The 22,496-nt window shown below is 45.1% G+C and overlaps 2 protein-coding genes across 3 annotated transcripts in view; both read right to left on the bottom strand.

Annotated features, from left to right (window-relative positions):
• LOC135442219 (very long chain fatty acid elongase 4-like) overlaps nucleotides 1-12,249 on the bottom strand; it is an 87,415-nt gene extending 75,166 nt beyond the window's left edge. The window contains exon 1 of the mRNA XM_064701772.1: nucleotides 12,184-12,249. The gene's annotated coding sequence lies outside the window, so the exon portion shown is untranslated. The remainder of the gene's footprint in view (nucleotides 1-12,183) is intronic.
• On the bottom strand, nucleotides 2,980-12,321 carry KCNA1 (potassium voltage-gated channel subfamily A member 1). 2 transcript variants are annotated; one of them, XM_064701770.1, is made up of 2 exons: nucleotides 12,184-12,321; nucleotides 2,980-11,447 (listed from the first exon to the last, which is right to left on the bottom strand). In XM_064701770.1, the coding sequence occupies exon 2, from the start codon at nucleotides 11,012-11,014 to the stop codon at nucleotides 9,539-9,541; it is 1,476 nt and encodes a 491-aa protein (XP_064557840.1). In that variant the 5' UTR covers nucleotides 11,015-11,447; nucleotides 12,184-12,321; the 3' UTR covers nucleotides 2,980-9,538. The 2 variants fall into 2 exon arrangements, with proteins under 2 accessions (XP_064557840.1, XP_064557841.1); XM_064701771.1 differs by having other exon boundaries at nucleotides 2,980-11,170; nucleotides 12,184-12,282.
• Nucleotides 12,322-22,496: the final 10,175 nt, after the last annotated feature.

Below are 22,496 nucleotides of genomic sequence, written 5' to 3'. Positions count from 1 at the left end.
GTGCAGAATTCTGCATGAAGATTTGTGTTCAGAATGGCCAAACAGCAATGAGCTAAACAATCAATACATGAAAAGCTTTTTTTTGTCCCCCAACCTGAAAAGAAATAGTTAAAATCTATTGTGTATTCTCAGTATTCATGACAAATGAGCTGGAGGATCCATCTGGGTATCAGCCTAGGAGATGTGGAACTCTAAATACCACTTCCACTGCACCTGGGTTTCGCTCAGCAAAATTCTTATGTGAACTGAAAACAGGTGAGAGAGGATGGAAAGGGTGACCCATGAAATGCACCCATCCTTGACCTGTCCTCTTCCTAAGGACCAACCAGAGCTTTTTCTGCAACTCTCCCTGTCGCAGTGACAACTGCAGGCTCCTCTGCTCCAGAGCCAAATGTGCTATTGCTCCTACCTAGTGAGAGGAGGTCACCAAATATACCATCTACAATTACAGTTTCTTCTGCTAGCTGTAAAAGGTTTCTATTCAAGAGTTGCAATTGTCTTCTTGTTGGAATAAAATGTGAGGTATTTTAGGAAGCTCTTAGAGGAGCTGAGTGGATTGAAGCATTGTTGAGCTAATTAAAGCTTCTTTGATTTTCCAACGCTTAATCTAACACTCGGTGAAGTGAGCATTTTTATAGCAAGGCCAGCCATGGGAGATAATGCAACTCCAAAAGTACCCAGTAGAAGCCTTGAGCACAGAGTGTTTCTCATTTGAGAAAGACCACAAAATTGTGGTGTTTCTGCAGCCTTCTGAGGGGAAAAGACACAACCCCGTTTACTCCTGTGGACTCTGGGTTACTTCAAGGGCCTGTACCTGGCTGTTGCAGGCCAGAGCAGCTGCTCTTGGGGACAGCCCTGAATCAGATGTCTGACCTGTTCTGGCAGTCACACCATCTGACTTAAACTGCCATCCTGAAGGCACCTGCTCCAGGCGCTGCAGAGGATGCGACGGGCAACACCCTAACACTAGGGAAGGGTGCACCCATCAGAAAAGTTTGGTTTTGCTTTCAGAGCTAAAAGTTGTTTTATGGCTTGGAGGAATTTTAGGATTCACTGAAGAATAAAGACCTGGTTTCTGCGTGGCAAGAGAGTGCATATTCACACCTGAGATCCACAGGATTCCATAAAGCAATTGTTTTGTAGGCACTAATCAAAACAGTACACAAAAACTGATCAACTTCCAAGATTAACTGCCAGATAAATCAAGTTTATGCTGAAATCAACAATATTATACAAAGAAGGTAACAGGAAAATAGCACCTTGTTACTGAATGGACTCAGTTCCTCTCTGTATTGAAAGTCTGCTGAATTATTGCTCCTCTTAGAACACACTTGCCAGAGCAGCTGAAGAAAAAGGAGCTTATTCCATGGATCCTCATGTCTGTTACCTAAGATATATCTGCAGAGACACATTTTTTCCCCTCAGTGTAGGATGCTTTAGAAAGAACTTATATAGGAGGTGGCTTGGTGTAACCAAAGGAAGGACTCAGCATACAACTTTCTTGTAAATTATGCAGTATAAAATACAAGATAGGAGGATTTGCATTTTGGGGTAAAAAATCCCACACGTTTACTTTTGAGACTAAGGGATTAACACAGAGATTCAACTAACTCAGTACACAGTGTTGGTTGGTTGGACTTTTTTGTTGTGTGGTTTTTTGTTTTTTTTTTTTTTTTAATTGTGTTTTGGGGTTTTTTGTTATTGTTGTTTTTTGGGTTGGTTGGTTGGGTTTTTTGGGGTTTTTTTATGGAGTGATTTTAGAGGTCAAAATCATGTCCTACGACCTGGTCCCGAATGCACAAAGTTTCAACAGGAAATAATAGGAGCTTTGCTAAGAGCAAATGGGAGAAGACTACTGCTGCAGAGATGATAAACATGCTTTTTTTGGTTTGGGTTGGGTTTTTCTAAACACAAAAAAGAGAAATAAAGAAGCAATGAGACTTTAGACACACCTAGAGCCAGCAAAACTCAATAACAGTCATCACCCCCTTGACCATCACAAAGCAGCCAACAGCAGACAAACAGCTTGGACCAGACCCATTCAAGATCACTGCAAATCCTTACTAACAACTCAACAAAACAATTTCAGACAGTTTGTAAGTGATATTCAATCAACTGACTAAACACTCAAAGCTATTGATGAACGAGGGTTTAATTGACAAAAGCTTTTCTTGACTAAGAAGTCAGGCAATAAAATCACAGGAGAGGCCACACAAAATGTTCTGCCTCGTGTAAGGTCAGGATATTTTCACTTCCTTTCACCAACGTGTGATCAGCACTCTGTGTGCATCCCACTGTTGGAAACTGCCCCTATCTCCTAAAAAACCCATCTCTAGGTGGACTCCCAGCACACAACACCTTTGGCACAAAATAACGAGCATGCATGTCATTGCCTCCTTTGTGAACAATGCAACACTGGGACATGGCATGCGTGGCTCTCCCAGCACGCTCTGCATGAAACACGCCGTGATAAAGCAATTTTCCATGGAAAACAACATCAACTCACTTGGATTTGCCGACATCCAACCCAACCCAAAGCCCATGGTCAGTCACACAATGGTTTGAAACCTGGTTACCAGTCTGCACTCAGATGGTAATGTTAATTAATACCCACAAACCTTTCGAGGATGCAGTCAGTGCTCATGGCCAGTAGGTTTAACGTGATTTTGAGTTTTGGTGGGACTGAGTGATGTCTCATTAATGAGTGCAGCACACTTTGGCCCCAGAACATTATGCAGGGCTAGGTCCAAAGCCTGCACAAACCAAGCCTTTGGATTAATTGCACTGTAAAGCTTGAGTAATCATTTACAAGCCTCTCAAAGCCCACAGCCACATTTCCCACTCACTGCATTGCCATTTCTTATACCAGTCAGTAGGAAAACCATCAATAAAGCAATCATCAATTTCAGACAGAAATGGCCAATAGTGACAGCAGAGAAACCAGACTCCAGAAAATAACCAGACAGATTAAAACCTGGGTAATATCCTTAAAAATTATCTTTAATTGATGCCAAGTATGAACAGATGAACGAGTACAGAAGCAGGTAAAATTGCATAGATGAAAACTATGCATTTCAAATAGTTAAGAACTCATAACATCAGATGTTCTAAAAATGGTAAGTCAAACAATTTCACTATTTGGAAGTAAAATGAGCTGTAATGTGACAATGAAGTACATACTTCATCCAAAGTATAAGCGATTGGTGAATGGTGGAAATAAGTACAGCTGTGTCAGCTTAAATGGTTTGTTACCCTGATGGTGCACTTTCATATGGAGACTATTCAGTTTATATCTTTCACATCGGCAATATTTGATCTTTAAAGTCAGAGGTATGTCTGAGAGGCCATTTACAGTTCTATTGACCGCTGTTAGTTATTCATTTCAAACCGACATACTGCAAAAAACACAATGTTTTACATGTAAAGGAAAGGAAAAAAATATTTCATCATAGCAGGCTATAGGTAAGGGTTTGCTGAATTTAGTCATAAAAATATCATTTTTACTTTTGTACAAAAGTAAAATATACATTTGATCCCAATTACATTATAGAAATGTCACTGAAACAATAACATGGATCAAAGACTGATGCACCTAAAAGAACTGAATGCAACGTCTTCATTTTATTATAGAAACTAGAAATGGATGATGATTTTTTTAATATATAACTTGTAGTGACATTTGCTAGAGCCTGTGAACAGGTGAAATATGCAGAATTACACAGATATTAACAGAAACATTGAGACAAATTTCAGTTAAGACCTCAGTTTCATTTTATTTCCTTTGAAAACATCAAAGCATGCTATGCCCTGACAGCATAAATTGTTGACCTCACTGGTAGCAAGTTCACCTGTACTGAGTGAAACTGTAGAACACCTGAAGTTTCTTTTTTTTTTTTTTTTTTTTTTTTTTGCAGATACAAATACTGACTCCTTTAAGAATACTTGATAAGCATTTCAGGAAAAAGAAATTCCCTACACCTGATTAAGTAAAGCCAGAACAGAAAACAGAAAAAGAAGCTCAGCCTGAATTAAGTCCAACCAAAACTGAAGTGTAGGTCCCTGATTAAAGAATCTCAGAAAACGAGCCTGTTCCAGACTTGCAGGAGGCAGATTTGGGACAAACTCGCCCTGCTGTGCAATTGCAAGGACAGCTTTCGAGTTCCGTCCAGCTCTGCGGCTGCCGAGGCTAAATCACACCTTGGAGCTGACTCTGCGTCCCTGTGAGTCTGAAATTACTCTGAGGAAGGAACACTGTCGTCAGGCTGCTGGAAGCCTACAGGATCAGACCATTCCTGGAAAAGCTGCAGTACCTCCCTCTTCTTCAGGTTAGGGGAAAAGATTAATCCAGAATGGCACCCCTCAAGCAATAGTTATCAAGGTAGTATTTGGAAAGGAATACATTCTCTCCATGTATTGCATATGTATGCAGAAGATTTTGTTCTAAAATACAACTTTCCACCTTTTTCTAATACATTTCTGATGTTCCCGACCTAGTGTTGGTTGTGTTTTGTTTAATAAATGTACATATAAGAAACTGCACTGTTCAAGTGTGGACTGTGGAAAAGTGAAACGCCCTCAGCTCCTTAAAATCAGCAGGTTTTGAGGTTCCACTTGGGCTGCAGCTCTCTCACAGTAGAAACTAACTTCCTGTACTTCTGCCTAATGAAAACAATTGTCCCTTGGTATTGAAAAAACCGTCAATACAAGTTGCCACTGCTACTGCTGTCAGTTTGGGCACCTGCAGCCTATAATGAATGACACACAGCTGATTTGTTAAGAAGCGTCTGATCTCTGAAATCTGTGCGTGGGCAAAAACCACTGCTGCAAACAAGAGGACTTAGGCTGAATTTTGTCCTGTCTTCAGTGCTTCATTCTGTCTCAGAAGTGCTCGTCCATGTGACTAACAGTACATCAGGCTAGCACCTGTGCCATTCTGTAAAGTGGAAATTAATTTCCTTGGACCACAATTGTTTTCGGCTTCCTCAACGGCAGCAGTGGTGCAAACCAGGAACAAAAGGAGGGACTCACCAGAACTGGCACCAGGATCAAGTGTTAGTTTTCCCCTCAGTAAGCCAGGCTGTGAATCTGCAGCACTCATGTACCAAGAGTTTTGGTGCACATGGGCACCCCCCGCACAATGGGGTCACTTCCAGTACATCTAATGATTACTACAGTCTTATCTGTCTGAATGGGCTTGTGAGGCAGATGAGGTAAACTGCATTAAGCCCCATTGTGTTCAGAATTAAAGCAGCCTTAATTCAATTCAGATTACTTCCTTTTCAAAAAGAATGACTCCAAATCAGATTAAGGTTGCTTTAATACTGCAACAGAATGTCCATGCTGGGCTTTAAAGCAGTTTAACAAATCTACTTTAAATGCACACCTTTCATTAATTTGGATTAGGTTTCCTGAAGTCCCCGGTGGAGATAAGGCTTAGGACACCCCATGCAGGGAATCTGTATGGGTTTGCTAGTATGCTGTGAACTCACAGCCTGGCTAACTGCACCCCAGCTTCCTCATGAAGGTGACTAAATCCAGTTCATGGCCTGTGCTGGAGCTGCCACACAGAGGGTTTGAGCTCTCGGCAGTCTTGCAGAAAGCCCTGGGTTCTGTGAAGGAACAGGGTACAGAGTCCTTCATTTTCACTCTCACCCTTGCCCCTCTGCCTCTCCCTACTGTTCTAGAGCTAAGTATGGTAGAACCAGATGGGGAATTTTGGCAGGGATACCAGTCTATGGGATTCCTGCCCACTGACTCTCAGCTCCATTCCTGTCTCTGCACTGCAGTGCACTGCTGTCTTGCCCTTGCCAGGTAAATTCCCTCACCCCTTTCCCTGAGTGGATGAAGGAAAAGCTGCACAGGACCAGTTAAGAAGCACAGAGAGGGACAGAGCAGTGGGTGGTGGTGAGGGTGTGGGGAATGACTCCTGCTGGAAAAGCTTTCTTCCCCTCACCAAACTAAAGACTGCCATATCCACTGGGTTCCCTGTCCAGCATAACGTGGGCATTACTTCCAGGAGGTACCTACCAATGGAATTCTTTCAGAGAAGCACTACACTGGCCATCAGCTCATTTCCAGTCCTCTTCCAGTTACATAAAAAACCCCTTATAGTCCATGTGTAGCAAAAAGAAACATAAGGGCCAAAAGGAAAAAAAATATATATAAAAAGAAAAGAAAGAAATAAAGAAATAAAAAAGGGATACTTGCTGATAAGAACAGGCAGTTTGTTAAGTGCACCTTCAGGCCCACAAAGACATTTCAGCACTCCCATGTAAAGGGAGTAAGAACATTGTTTTTGTTATTTTTTTGTGTCAAACTTGTCAAAAATGCATGCCTATGCTACATGAGATTAATTCCTGTACTCCATATGGGTTGAGATCCTTTGCAGTGAGCTATAAATGGACAAAGCAACATTCAGGCTCCCCAAACCATGAGTTCTTATGATCGGTCCCAGTCTCTTGACAAAGAATCGCTGCATGCAGCACTTTTCTCTCTGCATAAGCAGAATGATCATCACTCTGCACATTAAATTAAGGTGTGCACACCCAGCTGTGGCAGAAGGTACCCAAGTGAGGCCTCATCTCCCAGATGCATCCTTCTGATCATCGGTCCCATAGCACTGAATTGATTATTGCTGTTTAGTTTAGTCAGATGGTGGTTTTATAAGCTGAGTGCAGCATTCAAGTCCATTTTGATATCAGAAGTCATATCTTATGATTCAAGAGTTTGGGAAGATCAGGACCACTGGACTTTAACAGGGAGAGAGGTGTACAAAGGGCAAGGGCATGAGCAGGGGACAGGAAAGAAGCTTTACAACATCTACCTAGACGATGTAATGCCCTGCTCTATTTGATACTTTGCACTTCTTGCAGGAATTGGAGCTCCTTCAGTTCTTGATCTTTCTCATCACTAAGATTCACAGAAGTCACACAGTGAGAAATAAAGTCAAGTCTTTCTGAAAACCTGGCAGGTCAAGCTTGTGCGTAACTGCAGAGTTAGGGTTGGGTTTTAAGTGCTTTGATTTTATTTTATATATACATGTGCCTGCATATGTATGTGACACACACAGGAGCAGACATACATATATATATATATTTATACACATATATACATATATCAGAAAGATAGGGGAGGAAAGGATCTGTACACCATGGAAGGAGATGTGTTCAACAGCAGTTGGCCACATGCTAAGTGCAGAATGAAGATCTTCAACTTTGTCATTTGAAAAATTAAGATTAGTGCCTATATGTTTGTTCAGATCTTCCAGGGCCTAGCAGTCAAAGCTGGCATGTTGCAGAACATATCTTCTCCTAGCATTGCTTCCCTCACCAGGAAATGATGGAAGTACAGTAAGACCAGCGACCAGGAAGAAGAATATGGCTCAAAGGCTTTGATGGGATCTAAGATCTGAAAGAGGATGGAGCAGACAGGGATGGGAGGGCCTGGCAAAGCCTTTCCCATCTACCTGCTGGGGAACCCAAGGGAAAGAAGAGCACAGTCCTTCAGTCTGGTTGCCTGACTGGGCGATGCCCAGGCTCCCATTCCTCCTGCACCCTGCCCTACAGAGACAAGCTGCCAAAAAGCCACCTCAGGGAAAAGAAGGGCTGATACAGTGATGGCAGTGATGCCTTTATGAACAAACCGGGGAAATCTGAAGCTTTGCATGCACACAACTAGGAGTTATTTGGCAGAAGCTAATGCAGAGCCCTGCAACATCAGCCTAGCTAGGGAAGGAAAGTATTCCACGGGCACTGGTGATCTCTGCCTGCCTCTTCTGCATCCCTCTCACTCACACTTGATCTTTCTATCCCTGAACCTTTCCATGCAGTACTAGTAGACAGCACAGGACACTCCTGACATACAGGACTGACTCCTCATCCTTTCCCTCGGTGTCTCTGATCCACTCAGTTCCTGGAGGCACTTTCAGCAGTTTTGGGGGGTGTAAGATAAAGGCACTGCACAACTCTCTCAATCAATCTGCTGGGTCTCTTCAGTGAGTTTTGGGGGGATACAAAAAAGTCTCAACTGATGACTGCAAAAGAAACCAGCTGCTGCAATTCGGATGCATGTAATAGATAAGTTTCATTTACATTCTGAGAATGCACCAAAAAGCATGCATCTGCACCTTTCATCTATAGAGGATACTAGGTTTTTAGCTGTTGCTATATATAACTTGACTTGTTAGTTTTCCATATAGCTTTCTCTTTAAGAGATGGGATATGTTCCCTTCTGACAATGCCTGGACAAAAGCCAACACACTTCCCTGAGCAATGCAGGAAACAATCAGGTTTCTCTAATCAGTTAATTCAGGCCCTCTGTCTATCAAGCACTTTTTTTTGTTGTTTTTATTGTTATCATTATTGTTGTTATTATCATCATTATTATTATTATTATTATTATTATTATTATTATCATTGAATTCATGCACTAATTAATTCAAGTTACACTTTAATCAAATAGGCCATAATGCTGAATATTTGAACATGCTTTGATCTCCAAAAGTTATTGTTCCCCTTTGACTAACATACGCACTTAAATACAGTACTTTAAATTACTAGTCAACGATTTAATAAATTAAGGAGTGCACTTCTGGTGAATGCAAATCAAAAAGAAAAAGAAAAGAAATGAAAAAAGAGAAGAGAAAGGAGCTATTTTTAGAAGATTCAGCTCAAACGAAAGCTTATCCGCTATTGACTGAGGTAACGTTTCAAGCATGCGATCATAAAATAAATAGTATCAAATTCAAACATGCTTATATTAAACTCCATTGTGCTATCTTGCAACAGAGGGGCTTAAAGTTTTGTATCCAGTTCCAAACGGGGAGCAGGGGCAAAGTGTGTTCCTATCATCTGCATGTGAGAGGACTTAGCAGCATTGCAGATGTTTTGTCTTCAGTTTTGTTTGTTATTCTCCTTTTAGGATATTTCTTCTACGGAGAGCAAAAGAGGTTTTTTAATAAGGTGCTGTGTGGATCTGTAGGTTGGAAGGATGGAATCTTTCACAGAGGGGGCGGAAGGAAAATTTGCACTCCTTCATAAACACCATGGCAAATGCTTGCCACAAGTTTTGGCTGATCTTTTTGTACTATTATTATCTGATGCACTGTCTTGCAACTGTGTAGTTTTGCAGAATATTTTTACTGGAATCCATGCATATGCTTAATAGCTCTAAAAACTGTCTTGCTTAGTTTAAGATAGCTTTATCAAAAAAAAAAAAGAAAAGTGAAAGAAAAAAAAAGAGGAGATAGGAGAGGAAAAGTTTAGGTCTACATCATAACGGCTTAAAACTAAACTAGTTCAAATGGTTATAATTTGCCAGGTGGAAAATGTTTTTTTTTGAAAATAAACAAAATTTTGTCTTTCATGGATCCTGGAAGCTTCTTTATTGCAGAGCAAAGATTTGCAATGCAACAATGCATTTACGAGGTAAATAAAGCATTCAAAGACTATCAGTAAAGCATCTACAAAGTGTGACTGTGTCACTAAAGTCTTCAAGCTGTGAGTGGGGATTTTGTTTTGGGTTTTTTTTGTTTGTTTGTTTAAACATCAGTCAGCAGCTTGCTTTTATTAACGCAGTTTTGGTTGGCTACAGTGCAGTTGCCAGTTCTGAGATTAGCCTCTCTAAAATTGTCTATGCTATTATTCATATCCTCTTCGATTTCCATGTACTCAGATTTGCTGATTGTGGAGGAGCTGCGGCGACTGAGATCACTGTCAGATGCTAAATTAGGGGAGCTAACGTGAAGTAACTGAGCCTGTTCTTCCCCTTCTGTTTCTCGGTGGTAGAAGTAGTTGAAGTTGGACACGATGACAGGTACAGGCAGGGCAATTGTCAGCACACCAGCGATGGCACACAAGGAGCCTACGATTTTGCCTCCAATTGTCACAGGGTACATGTCACCATAGCCCACAGTGGTCATGGATACCACCGCCCACCAGAAAGCATCAGGGATACTTGTGAAATGAGACTCAGGTTCTTCAGCCTCAGCAAAATATACCGCACTAGAGAACAAAATCACCCCAATGAAGAGGAAGAAAATTAGTAAACCTAGCTCTCTCATACTTGCTTTGAGGGTCTGTCCCAAAATCTGGAGGCCCTTAGAGTGCCGGGAGAGTTTGAAGATTCGAAAGACTCTTACCAGTCTGATGACTCTCAGGATGGCCAAGGAGGTGGCCTGCTCTCCTTTCTGAGTCCCCTCCCGCTCGGCCATCTCAGTGCCCAGGGTGATGAAGTAAGGGATGATGGCCACAATGTCAATGAAGTTCATTATGTTCTTGAAGAAATCAGTCTTGCTAGGGCAAGCAAAGAAGCGCACCACCAGCTCAAAGGAGAACCAGATGATGCACAGGGTCTCCACAACAAAGAAGGGATCTGTGAAGATGTTGGACTTGTAGACCTGGGTGGTGTTGTCAGTGCGGTGCACTGTGTACTCCTTGTCCTCCTTCAGCTCAGGTAATGTCTCTAGGCAGAAGATCACTATGGAGATGAGGATGACCATGACAGAGACTATGGCAATAACCCTTGCCGGCCCAGAGCTCTCTGGGTATTCAAAGAGGAGCCACACTTGGCGCTGGTACTCCCCCTCCGGCAAGGGTCTCTCCTCATCTTTAATGAATCCCTCATCTTCTCGAAACTTCTCCATGGCCTCCTCGCCCAGCTCATAAAATTTTATCTCCTCAGAGAACATGTCCAGGGGGACATTGACGGGCCGGCGGAGCCGCCCCCCAGACTGGTAGTAGTAGAGGATGGCGTCAAAGCTGGGCCGGTTGCGGTCAAAGAAGTACTCGTTGCGCAAGGGGTCAAAGTAGCGCATGCGCTTCTTGGGGTTGCCCAGCAGCGTGTTGGGGAACTGGGCTAAAGTCTTCAGCTGTGTCTCGAAGCGCAGTCCCGCAATGTTTATCACCACGCGCTCACAGCACTCGTGGTCGTCGTGGGCAGCGGGCTGGTAGCTATCCTGGGGGTGGCCAGGTAGCGCAGAAGTCTCATCCATGTTCTCTCCAGCCATCACGGTCATGGTGGCACAGAGGAAAGGGACCAAGGGGTAGGGGAGAAAGTGAGGGAAAGGGAGGAGGAGGAGGATGGAGAAGCACAGATAGACCCAGGGCAGTTCAAGGTGGGGGAGGTTGAGGGGGTTGAGCTGGGGAGCTTGAGGAAGGGGTGGAAGGGGAGCCTAAAGGATGGAAATACCCAAAAGGGGAAAAGAGAGGCGGGATGAAGGGAGAGGCATCAGGGATGATGGGAGGGTGAAGAAAGAGGGAAGAAGTACCTTTAGGGGGGGCAGAGGGCAGGTAAGGTGAGGGGTCCTGTCCCCCACACCGGGAGGCTGAAGGTCTATGGAGTGCACCCCCAGGCTGGAGTTCCCCTCCCCAGCCGTCTCCTTTAGCCTTTAACTCGATCCGTCCACTTTTCTTGCCGGCTTCACCATCGCCGCAGCTGCTGCCACGAAGCTACCACACACACACACACGCACACGCACATACACATAAAATAAATAAATAAATAAATCACGGGCTGGCTGGGAGGCAAGTCCTTGCAATGCCAACTCAGCAAATTTCCATCACCTGCCTCTTCCTTCCCCCCTCCCACCACCACCACTACTGCCCTGGTCCTCTCCTCTTTTGTGCTGGGGAGGGAGAGAGGGATGGAAACACTCTGCTTTGAAGGCATAAAGCTCACTTGCAGGATGGAGGCTGCCAGGGAAAAGAGAAACAGAATAAACCAGCCCCCAAGCCCCTCCACATACACACACACACTCAGGCGCAATGGATTGGCTTTCACATCAGCAGGAACATCCCGTTCTGCCCACTACAGCAGTACATGCGGTGTTCTACGCGTTCCTACACATCCCTGGACATGCACCAGGGCCTCCAAAGCAGGAAGGTGCCCCGAACTCATCGGGAGGGCTTCCCGGGAAACTTCAGCGGGGTCAGCTCCTGCAAAGGAGGCTCTCGAGCACCGCGCTCCCTGCTGTGGAGACTTAGCTGAGCACTGACAACTTCACCACACCGACTGGAGGGGGGGGAGCGGATTAGGAGGGGGGGAGGCAAGGCATCTCCTCTCCTGCTTTGCAGCAGCTAAATGTAACTGGGAGAGAGAGAGACAAGGGGAGGGAGGTCGACATCCCAGACCCAAACCGTCCAAAATCGAGGGTAACGTCGGCACGGAGAAGGGGCTTTTCCTTACCTGCTCCGGGTGAGACGCGCCGCTCAGGAGTAGGAGCCAGTGCCGGAATGCGTCAAGTCGCCTTGCAGCAGCATCCAAAAAAAACCAAACCAAAACAAAAACCGCAGCGGCAAACTTAACCCTCCTCCTCCTCTTGCGCCCCTCTTTATAACGCAGCGATCGCTTTACAGGGCTGCCTGCGAGACACTGAAATATTCATACACTGTCTTAGGCTGCACAAGGGCTAGTGGGTTTAATTAGTTTCTGCTGAGAACCGCAGTGGGGGGTGGGGGGTGTGCGTGGCAAAGAGCGCAAAGTACCTTTTCCAAAAGGCTTGAGTTAGTCAATAAAATCAAGGAGTCCTAGATAGCTGCTGCCTCTCCAGCTCTCTTGTCTTAGGACAGCTGGAAAAGGAGCCGGGCGCTGGGCAGCGGCGGCGGAGGAGATGTCAGAGCGCCGCAGCCCTGCAGCCGCATCCCCGGAGTCGGTCTTGGCTCGTCCCGGCAGCAGCAGCGGCGGAGGCAGGAGGAGGCAGGAGCTGGACGCGTGTGGCAGGAGCGAGAGTGCAGCTGAATGCATAAGAGCGAGGAGCAAACTCGAGCCATTTCTTGACGCTGCAGTATCAGCAGAAACCTGAGAGCTGTTTGGTGCAGCTCGGGGATCGGGAGGGCGGGGGAGCCGGGGGCCGGGGCCGGCGGAGGAGGGAGGGATGCGCGCTGCCCCCAGGCCGGCCGCCCCCGCACGCTGCGCGCCGCGCCCCCGACGCAATGCGGGCGGCCCCGGGATGGGGCTGCGGGAGCCAGCGGGAGCCCGGGCAGCCGGCAGGGGAGGCACGGGCGGCCCGGACAGGTGAGCCGAGCAGCCGCCGCCCGACGCGCCGAGGGACGGCGGGACAGCGCTCGGTGCCCCCGCAGCAGCTGCGGCGGAGCGGGGCCGCACAGCCCGCACGGAGCCCGGCTGCGGCCCCGGAGGGCGGCGGCTGCCCCGCAGTGCCCGCAGCCCCCCGGCCCCGGCCCGCCTCGGTACCGAACGGGGCTGCGCCAGCGGAGCCTCCTGGACACATTGGCGGAGGCTAAATCCCGAGCGGAACGGGTGGAATTGGGAGGGTTAATCGTCAGGCAGGGACAGTGCCCTTTCATGCTGCTTTATCCCACCAAATTGGTTTAATTGATGAATCACATAACTTCGAGATGAAAAAGACCCATTATGTCATCAGCTGGCCTCCCCTGCCAGCACAGGATTGTTCCCCACAGTATATGATCACTTACATTATATAAAAGCCTGCTGCTCACTTTGTCAGGGCGGGAGCGGTGATCAAATACAACCCGTGCCTGTGTAATTTGAAGCACTCCAGAGCTAAGTAACACCAAGTCCGTGTTTAACAGACCTGGTCTCATTAGCTTTCCACTGCATAATACATTATCTTCACTTAAGATCACCACCTTGGCAGTCCAAAAATACTTAACCACCTGACCTCCCTGGTCGTTTCTGTCTCTTCTTCCCTTCTCCTTATTTATGCCCACGTTTTGTTGTTTGGGGTAAGGTTTTTTGATGATGTTGTGGTTAATTTTTAATTTTTTTTACTAGAGCAAAAACCATTCTTAAAGTCCTCTACCCCTGGCAGTGCTGCAATCACAACTAGTTGGCATGCTGCATTCACCAGCCCTATGGAAACATAAGTGCAAAGAAACAAACAGATTTCCTGTCTAGCCTGGTACAAGGGTGGGTTTTGCTGTTGTTTGGTTTGTTTTGGCTTTTTTTCCAGTATCACATATGCTGAAAGTTTTGTGAGAAACTTCTGGTGAAGTTGTGAGCAAGAGAAACGTCTGTTTCTGCCACTCCCGGGTAAAACAGTCAAAACACTAAATAAAAAGAGAGAGTCTTCCTCCAGAGAAAAATAAAGCACAATTCTGTCTGAAGTTCAGCAGCTCAGCATCAGCACCCAGCTCTGGACCCTGCATCCCTAGACCCTATAAAAACTAAACTCCCCCCAAAAAAGAAAGGCTGTCCCATCACCTAAACAAACCAGGCTGTTTTTCAACCCCTTGAGAAACTCAGTGACAGCCTTCGAGTCAACATCCTCTTATGGCAGTGAATTCCATGTCTGGGTGACACAGCGGGCTGCGGGAGCTCTGCATTCGGTGTGCTTGGAGGAGCTCTGTGAGTGAGCGCTCCCCCGCCTCCAGTGCAGCGCTTTGTCCCTCTGTCCCAGCCCAAAGGATGCTCAGGAGTGGGCTGAAAATGCAGATCTGACACGCAGAGGCCCCAGCTCTTGGTGCTGCTCTGCCCTTGGCTTTCTGCAGGATTGCAGACAAGGATATACATTCTGCTTTTGCATCTGGAAAACAGGACTTTAAAAGTGCTTCCTGTGCCTGTCACAGTTCCTTAGGCTGCTGGTTTCTGAGAGCTGCCTTAGCACAGCAGAACCCTAATCCTCATTGGGAGCTGTGTGCACACCAGGCAGAGAAATAAGAAAGAGGAGTGATAGCAACCTTAGTTTTTCCATTACAGCTAAAGGACAAACTGGGATATTGCTCTCCCCCCTCCTCATTTTGAATAGCTTTGAACTGTGGAATTTCTCTTTGCAATCTAACTACCATTACTGACAGGCAGTCATGCTGGAAGGGAGGGATGTTTCTAAGTGGGCTAATAGCCATAGGGTCAATAAAATATTGTTAAAGTACACAGACTAATGAGCAGTGTAACTAGGGCTTGCAAGAAGGTCGTATGTTACACATTATAGTGCTAAGTAGCTTCAATTAAATGTTGAGGAATGGAAGAAGAATCTAACTTGCTGCCAGATTCAAAGTCAGGCTGCTGCTGTTTCCTACCTTTTACATTACAGAAAATGGCCAGCAGCTGAACTGGTCATCCCCCCAAAGAGCCACACTGAGAACTTCTCTTCAGGAACAAAATTTTTTCGAAGGGAAACTAAAAATTGCAAAAAAACTTTGCAGCTTTTTGTGGTGAGAAGTCTGGTGGTACTGTTGTGATGAGAAAGAACAGCATTTTTCTCTTGTTTTGTTTTGTTTTTCGTTTTAGAAAGAAAGAATTGAGTTGTTGATTAAAAGTCCTTGTGTGTTGTGAGGATTACAAAAAAAATTGTATTGAATGAATGTGAATCTGAAACAGGATTAAAAAAATGAGCATTGTCTTTACACAGTGAAACAGTCTTTAAATACTGTCACCAGGGAACCTGGGAAATCCTGATTGAAATCAATGGATGCAGAAGCACAGTGGATTTCTGAGCATTCCTGTGAGTGTCTTGAGAGGCCCCCAAAATTTCTTCACCCGAAAGAGACATTTTGTGTGATAAAAAACATTGTGAAATCCAATGGTAAAGGATGTCCTGGTTGCTTGAATACTACGGATCCTCACAGGCACTATAATCCCAATCCATCTAAGCATGGAAACCAACCTGGAAACAATATAGCTCCGTTTTGAGCTGCCTAAAGCCACCAATGAGTTGTGCAGGTGTCACCATACATCTCATTTAATGGCCTTGGGAGGCAGAGGATAAAGTGAGATGTTATGGCCCCAATTTGCTGTGCAGAAGGTCTGTCAATCATTCTGGTTCATTACATGGAAAGAGTCAACAGATGGAACCAAAGGTGAGCTTGTGGTGTTGACAGTTGGGTTTTCTTCCTTGAAGGCAACATTTTTTTTGCATTTTTTGTGACTGGGATAATCAAATCTCATGCTTCATAGAATATTGATAGCTGATGGGAGATGACAATGACTTTGGTTCCCTCTTGTTATATAATTTCATTTTTTGTCCTGTTCCCTTTTAAAGCCTTAAATAAGGGTTCTCTGTGATCAAAAAAGCCAAGGAGTGGAACCAGTCCTGTTGCTAAACAGAGGGAAGAGGAGAGCTTGGGAGTTATTGCTGTGAAGAAGGAAGCAGAAACTGCCTTGACTCATATGATAGTTGTGCCATTAGGACCAGCCTGGAGAGAAAGGATGCCCCTGCCTTGCCTCTATATCCCACATCATTGGGTTGGAAAGGTGCAAAGTGTGGCAATAGGAGAATGGCTGGGCAGGGAAGAACAGAAAATGTTCTGTATTAGGTTGGGGTTGAGGTTTCTTCTGTCCTCCTCAAAAGCTTCTTATAATCAGAAGTAGAAACAAAGTGCCAGCCCTGAGCATATTCAGGTTTTTAACACACATATTCAGGTTTTTAACACACTTAATGGGAGCCACTTTTGACTTTCCATAATTGGATGACTTAGTACAAGATTTTATAAAAGCACCACAGCAAGAATATATTTATCAAGAATGCTGCTGGCCACCAAGTGCAGAGAGCAGAGAGTGGCCTTTCCCTGTGTCATGACGGGTGAGTACCACATGAAGCACCACTGTCAGAGAAGGGAACACCTGAGGAGGACAAAGCACCACCAGAGAAAGCACGTTCCTGTAAAAGCGCAGAACCAGTCCTTACAGTGGGTCCTTGCAATACACAATCAAGAAGTCAGTTTTGGGAAGCCTGAGTTTGCTCCTGTCTGAAATCAATTGCAGAATGATTCCACCTGATAAAAAAAGATTGTGACACACATTTAAACAAAGCCCCTCCTCATATGGCATCAAGCTGCCCAAGAGTGAATCAGGAAGTGGTGGTGTTTTTGAAACAGTAAGCTTTGTTAGGAAGCCCCAAGTTGAGGCTGAGTGGTGATGAGTGATAGAATCCCATAATCATAGAATGGTTTGGGTTGGAAGGGACCTTGAAGATCATCTCATTGCAGTGCCCCTGCCATGGGCAGGGACACCTTCCACTATCCCAGATTGCTCAGAGCCCCATCCAGCCTGGCCTTGGACACTTCCAGGGATGGGGCAGCCACAGCTGCTCTGGGCAACCTGTGCCAGGGCCTCACCACCCTCACAGGGAACAATTTCTTCCTGATATCCAATCTAAACCTCCTCTCTGTCAGTGTGAAGTCATTGCCCCTTGTCCCGTCCAGGCCTTGTCCAGAGTTTCTCTCCCTCTTTTTTGGAGGCTCCCTTCAGGCACTGGAATGCTGCAATGAGATCACCCCAAAGCCTTCTCTTCTCCAGGCTGAACAAACACATCAAAGTGTGCCTTAGGAACTCAAGGCATAACAGGCTACTCCTAGCGCTCAAATAATTTACCAGTCTTGCCGTAGCCATAATCACATCTACCCTACAAAATCAGAGCTGGGTTTAGCCCTAGCTGGGCTGCAAGGTCCCCTGCAACAGAGCTCTGGGAACACTCATTGACAGCAACGATAGACTGCAGCAATGGGACTGAGAGTTTACAGTAAGGATATTTTAAGGCCAGTGGACAGTTGCAATCTCTTGATGAGCTGCCATGAAATATGGCACATTATCACTTGGTCTTGTGATAAAGGACACTGAGAATCCACTCACATCCATCACTGAGCAAGCCATGTGGAGGGAGAAGTCCTCATGGGCTTCCTTTAGCCTTCCCAAAAACTGTTGCCTTATTGTTTAAGCAGGCTGGTCCCTGCCTCAAAAGATGACTGCAGACCTGAAATTCAGGCAACCAAACATGGCAGTCTGTTGGCATTCTCAGTGTTACTGAGGGAAAATTCCTGAAAAGGAAGGATGTAAAGGAGAGAAGTAAAGAGACCTACAGAGAAAGGAACAGACTATACATCAGTGGCAGTGAAAAAGAAAAACAAGAAATAGCTGCATAAAACAAGAATCCACACTCATGCCAAACCAGTGTCTACAAGATTGAAGTCACCAGTCTTCAGCAGTAATAGAAGTCAGGCTCAATTAGGTGTATCAAATTCAAAAGTGTTCAGTGTTTCTTAGGAGTCAGGGCAGCATCTTACACTGGATTCATGATTGTCTTTATTATACCTGACAGAGTGTGAATGCTGGAATCATCATTATGTGTTCTCCAGCAGAAGCTAAGACATGTTGTGGAAGGATTCCCAAGCACCAAGGCAGTGGCTGAGGGGCAGTTTCCACTGGAACTGGACATGCTGAAGGAGAAGGAGCCCTAGTCATGCTTCCAGACCCTCAGAACAGTATATTAAACTGAATGCAGATAAGCTGAAGCTTTCAGAGTACAGTGATGTCTATGAACTCTTCAGTGTTTCCAATTATACCTCAAAAACCTTAGAGCCATAAAGGAAATGTCCAGAGCAAAAGTGGTGAAGGATTTCTAGTTGTTCATTGAGAAGATAAACTACTAGATTCTTCTTTTTGTCCTCCTGCCTCTCAGGACATAAGAATTATTGAAGAAGTTATCACACAGAGACAGGATTTGGCAGCAGTCAGGGCCCCATGTGATAGGGTAAAGGCAATCCAGTGAAGGGCATCAGTCCCAAATTGCTATAAACCCCTGGAACAGGCAGAGCCACAGAAAGCTTGGACCTTGTTGCAAAGTCAGCACCTGGAGCACTTCCTGGTGGAGCCCTGACAGATAAACAAGGTGCTGCTGCTCCTGCACAGGGGGTAGGACAATCCCAGTGTGTCACTTTGGGGCATGGTAGGGAGATGCAGCATGAGCTCCAGCAGAAGGAGAGTATGCTGAGGAAGTGCTAAGTGCTCCTGGAAGCTGTCTGGGTGTGATGATAAAGGCATGGAACCACTTTGTGTTCGGAGAGTGAAGCTCTGCTGGGAGGAAGAAGGAGCACAGGCACTGCCCGTCTCCTTACTAGGCAAAGGATTGAGTGTTTGTGTCTCTGTGTGTGTGTGTGTGTGTGTGTGTGCACATGTGCAAGATGGGGTTTTTATTTAAAGCAGGGCAAGCAGTAATCCCTGAGGATATAAGAGCTGCCATCAGGAAATGAATAACTTCATACCTAGGGATAGAGGGTGCTTTATTGGAGCCCAACTATTCCACTGGCCAGGCACCAATGTGCACTGCAGAGCATGGTCAGGGTAAACACTGATCAGCTGGGATCTTCCTACCATTCCAAGACACCTTTGCAAATGGTCATTTTATAGGGCAGGAGATGGATGGTTGGCTTGCTGGAAGCTGGCTCTGGAGGAAGCTCTGGCAAGAGTTCATTAGGAGAGGAGCAGTGGCTTCCCACTCTCTGACAGGCCTTGCATCCCCTGCTCTGACACGGCTTGTAGCACTCTGCAGCAAAATTTGTGCCATTCAGCACTTCACAGGCCAGATTTCAGCACCAGATGTCTTGCCATGGGTATCACAAATGAAGAGGAGTGAGAGCAAACTAAGTTAGCAGCATAAACAGTGCAGGGAGTGATAGTCAAAACAAGGTAGTCAGGAAAGTGATCCTTACCTGCATAAGCTGGGATCCAGCAAAGCTTTTTCCCTAAGACTAAACAGGGAATGTCCAATGCGTCTACTGAAGAAAACGTGTAGAGGAGGGTGGGCTGCAGTTCAGCAGCCAGGCTTTAGAAGCAGTTACACTATCAAGAAACTCACAATAAAGAAATGGAGAAAACAGAAGGTCAATGGCATCTGCTGCTCAGAGTGGAGCAGATATGAAGACAGAGAGCAGCAGCAACACAGGAAAGGCTGAAGGAAAGCAGCTGCAGCCTGGCAGGGATCATAGGCAGCAGCTACAGTGGCAGGAGAGTGCTAAAGGATGGCCAGAGGTAGTTGTAGAGCTGGGAGAAATGTCATGACACAGCTTGAGCAGAGACCAAACCAGAAATCATCAGCACCAAGGTGTTTGTGCAGCAGAGCTGCACTAATGGGAAATGGGGTAGCGTAAAAGATGTGAGGGCAACAAAAGCCTGGCCATAAGGGGTCCTTTTCTCTTGGGGGACTCAGGATCTTCAGCCCCAGCTCTAAGCTTGTAGAAAGCCTGAAAGAACCACACAAGGGCAGAAAATGCTGAGCAGGTAGTTCAAGTGTCTGTGGCAGAGGGTTGGAAATGCTCCCTGCTACATTTGTCCTTCGCTGATGAAAAATCCCAGTGCAGGTTGCTCTGCAGAGCTGCTTTGGCAGCAGAGCTTCCTCTCGCTTTATTTTCATCACGCAGGAGAGGCAAAAATGCTTAACAGGGTGTGTTTCAAACATATACTTGCCTTAGAGCCCAAATATAGAGTTACAGCTGCATGTCCTCTTTCGGGAACAGGGTTCTTGCTGACCTGCCTGCCCAGAAAGCTTCTCGTCTGCTGGAGAGACAGCTCAAGTGAAGCAGAAGCAATTATTTACAGAAAAAGAAAGAACTTGAGTAAACAAAAACACTGGCGGCTACTGCATATTAAAATGAAAGACCCAGATGCTTTGAAGCTTTGTCCCCAGGTGATTTTAAGTGCTCCAGAATAATTCTAAGTCTTACCCAAAATGAAGGCCACGAGGCATCCCTCAGACACTACCAGGTCATCAATGTCTCATCTTTTCCTGAGCTTTGGACATTGCTGTTGTTCTAGCTTCTCAGTCTTGCTTTTTTGTGTCTTGTCCTACTTTATATATGGGCCAGGGTCTGTTCTGGACTCGAGAAGTTGGTGACCTATTCCCTTTCTGGAACTTCTTCTGTGCTGGCTGTGGCAGTAGAGTATGGTCTGCCTCCTGTTGGTTGTATTCCTTAAGCATTTTGTTAGATCATAGCTCTTGAGTTTTGAGCACCTCTTTTTATGATTTATTTTCACTTGAAGTCTCAAAATCAAGTCTCATGGTGTTTAAAATACCTCTGAGTGCTTAGTGAGAACACTGCAGTAGGGTCATTACACTTCAGACAAATCTCTCCCTCCCTATGTGGCAACTTGCTGAGTTATTTACAAATCACTTGACTTTACAATTTCTAAAGCTTTTGTCTCGTTATGTCCCGCTTTTCAAATCTTTGTGCATTATGTAGGAAAAGAGAAAGGACATGCATCACACACCTCCTGTCTGTGTCCAATTGCCTCAAGGCAGCAGTCAGCAAGTTAATATGCAACAGTTATAGCAGTATTTTCTGACTTCAGCAGTATCTGAGGACCGATCCCAGGATAATGATCCCATTGTACTGTGTAGCAGAGAAATACATTGATAGTGTGAGTCATGCCAGGAAGAGTTTATCAACAAGGGACAGGCAGCAGTGAGCAGGGTAAGATGGATTTGCTGGGCAAAAATAACAGCACACGGAAAAAGGCCTTGCCAGCAGCTACTCACAAACATCCTGCATGTGAGAGGTGAAGACATGCACTGGGATGCTCCACATCTGAGCCAGAATATCAGATCACTGTTCTCATCCAGTCTTACCAAATATCTGCTTTTCCTACATCCTGATATATGCTTTGGAACAGGTAATCACTGTCAAAGCCACATCCCCAAAGCAACAGAACCCTTGGCAGAGATCTCTGGGATGTGTGGCAGGAGCCAGAAAAACCCTGTCATGGAAGGAAGTTTGCTGTCTGCCTGAAACCTCAAGGTGATCCATGTTTGATCATTTGGAATCTATGTTTGATCATTTGGATTCAAAGCCTGTCCTAATCATAATCTTTGATTTCCCTCATGCTTACTGATACAGTTTAAAAACATAAACTGGTTGTTGTTCTTAAAAATATAAACTATTTTACAGGTTAAAAACAAGAAGTGGTGCTTGCCTCTGTCCTCACAAGCAACATTTTACCTATGGAAATTGCCATGGCATGGGTGAAGTGAAAGGAATCCTCACCTAGCTGCAAGGACAGGTAACACCCAACCACACAGGCCTCCAGTATCCTGGCATGTTTTACAAATGGCAAGTCCATCCGTTTTCTCCTGTGAGTGAATATAGCTTTATTTAGAGTTGCCAAACTATGGAAGTATTTCAGGTTCCCTTATGAAAATTTTACCTAGACCTGTCTGAGGTCACTGTGTGGTTCACTGAAGCCAATTTCCTACAACTGCAAAGCAGCAGAAAAGTAATTATGATGTTTTGTTTGATTGATAAAAAGAGATAGAAATATAATCATTAAGAAGTGATAGCAGATGATATCTTTATCTGTAACACTATTTCTGTGTTTGGGTATCTTATACTGTGGGGAAAAGGCAGAGATTGAAAATGCATTAAATATAGTAACTAAGGATGGTGAATGGCATAGGAAAAAAAATGTATGGAAGTAATGTATTTCAACATAAACCAAATCCTTCTTTAATTGATCTCTGCAGTTTATTAAATTTATGACAAATCATGAGTAGTCCCCAGCTGTGAACTTTTAGAGTTAATCTTGTAAAAAGAATGATCACCCTTCTAACTCACAGGCATCTGTGACTGTGCAAATCTCATTGGATTGCTACCAGCTGGAAAATCAGAGCGTGGAGCAGAACTCTGACCTTTGTGCTGCAAAATCCGAGGAAACAATCAACTGAAGGAGATAAAGGAGAATCCTCCCCATTAAGGAGGAAGTGGTACAGAAATCAAATTCACTTGTGCAAAGATTCATTTTGCCAGCCTGCCCAC

Source organism: Zonotrichia leucophrys, chromosome 1A (assembly GCF_028769735.1).
Source record: "Zonotrichia leucophrys gambelii isolate GWCS_2022_RI chromosome 1A, RI_Zleu_2.0, whole genome shotgun sequence".
Classification (NCBI taxonomy): domain Eukaryota; kingdom Metazoa; phylum Chordata; class Aves; order Passeriformes; family Passerellidae; genus Zonotrichia; species Zonotrichia leucophrys.
This window is presented reverse-complemented; position numbering and strand designations above follow the sequence as displayed.

Excerpts from the sequence above, each read along its gene's own strand:
- KCNA1 (XM_064701770.1), bottom strand. The coding sequence starts at position 11,014 with ATGACCGTGATGGCTGGAGAGAACATGGATGAGACTTCTGCGCTACCT.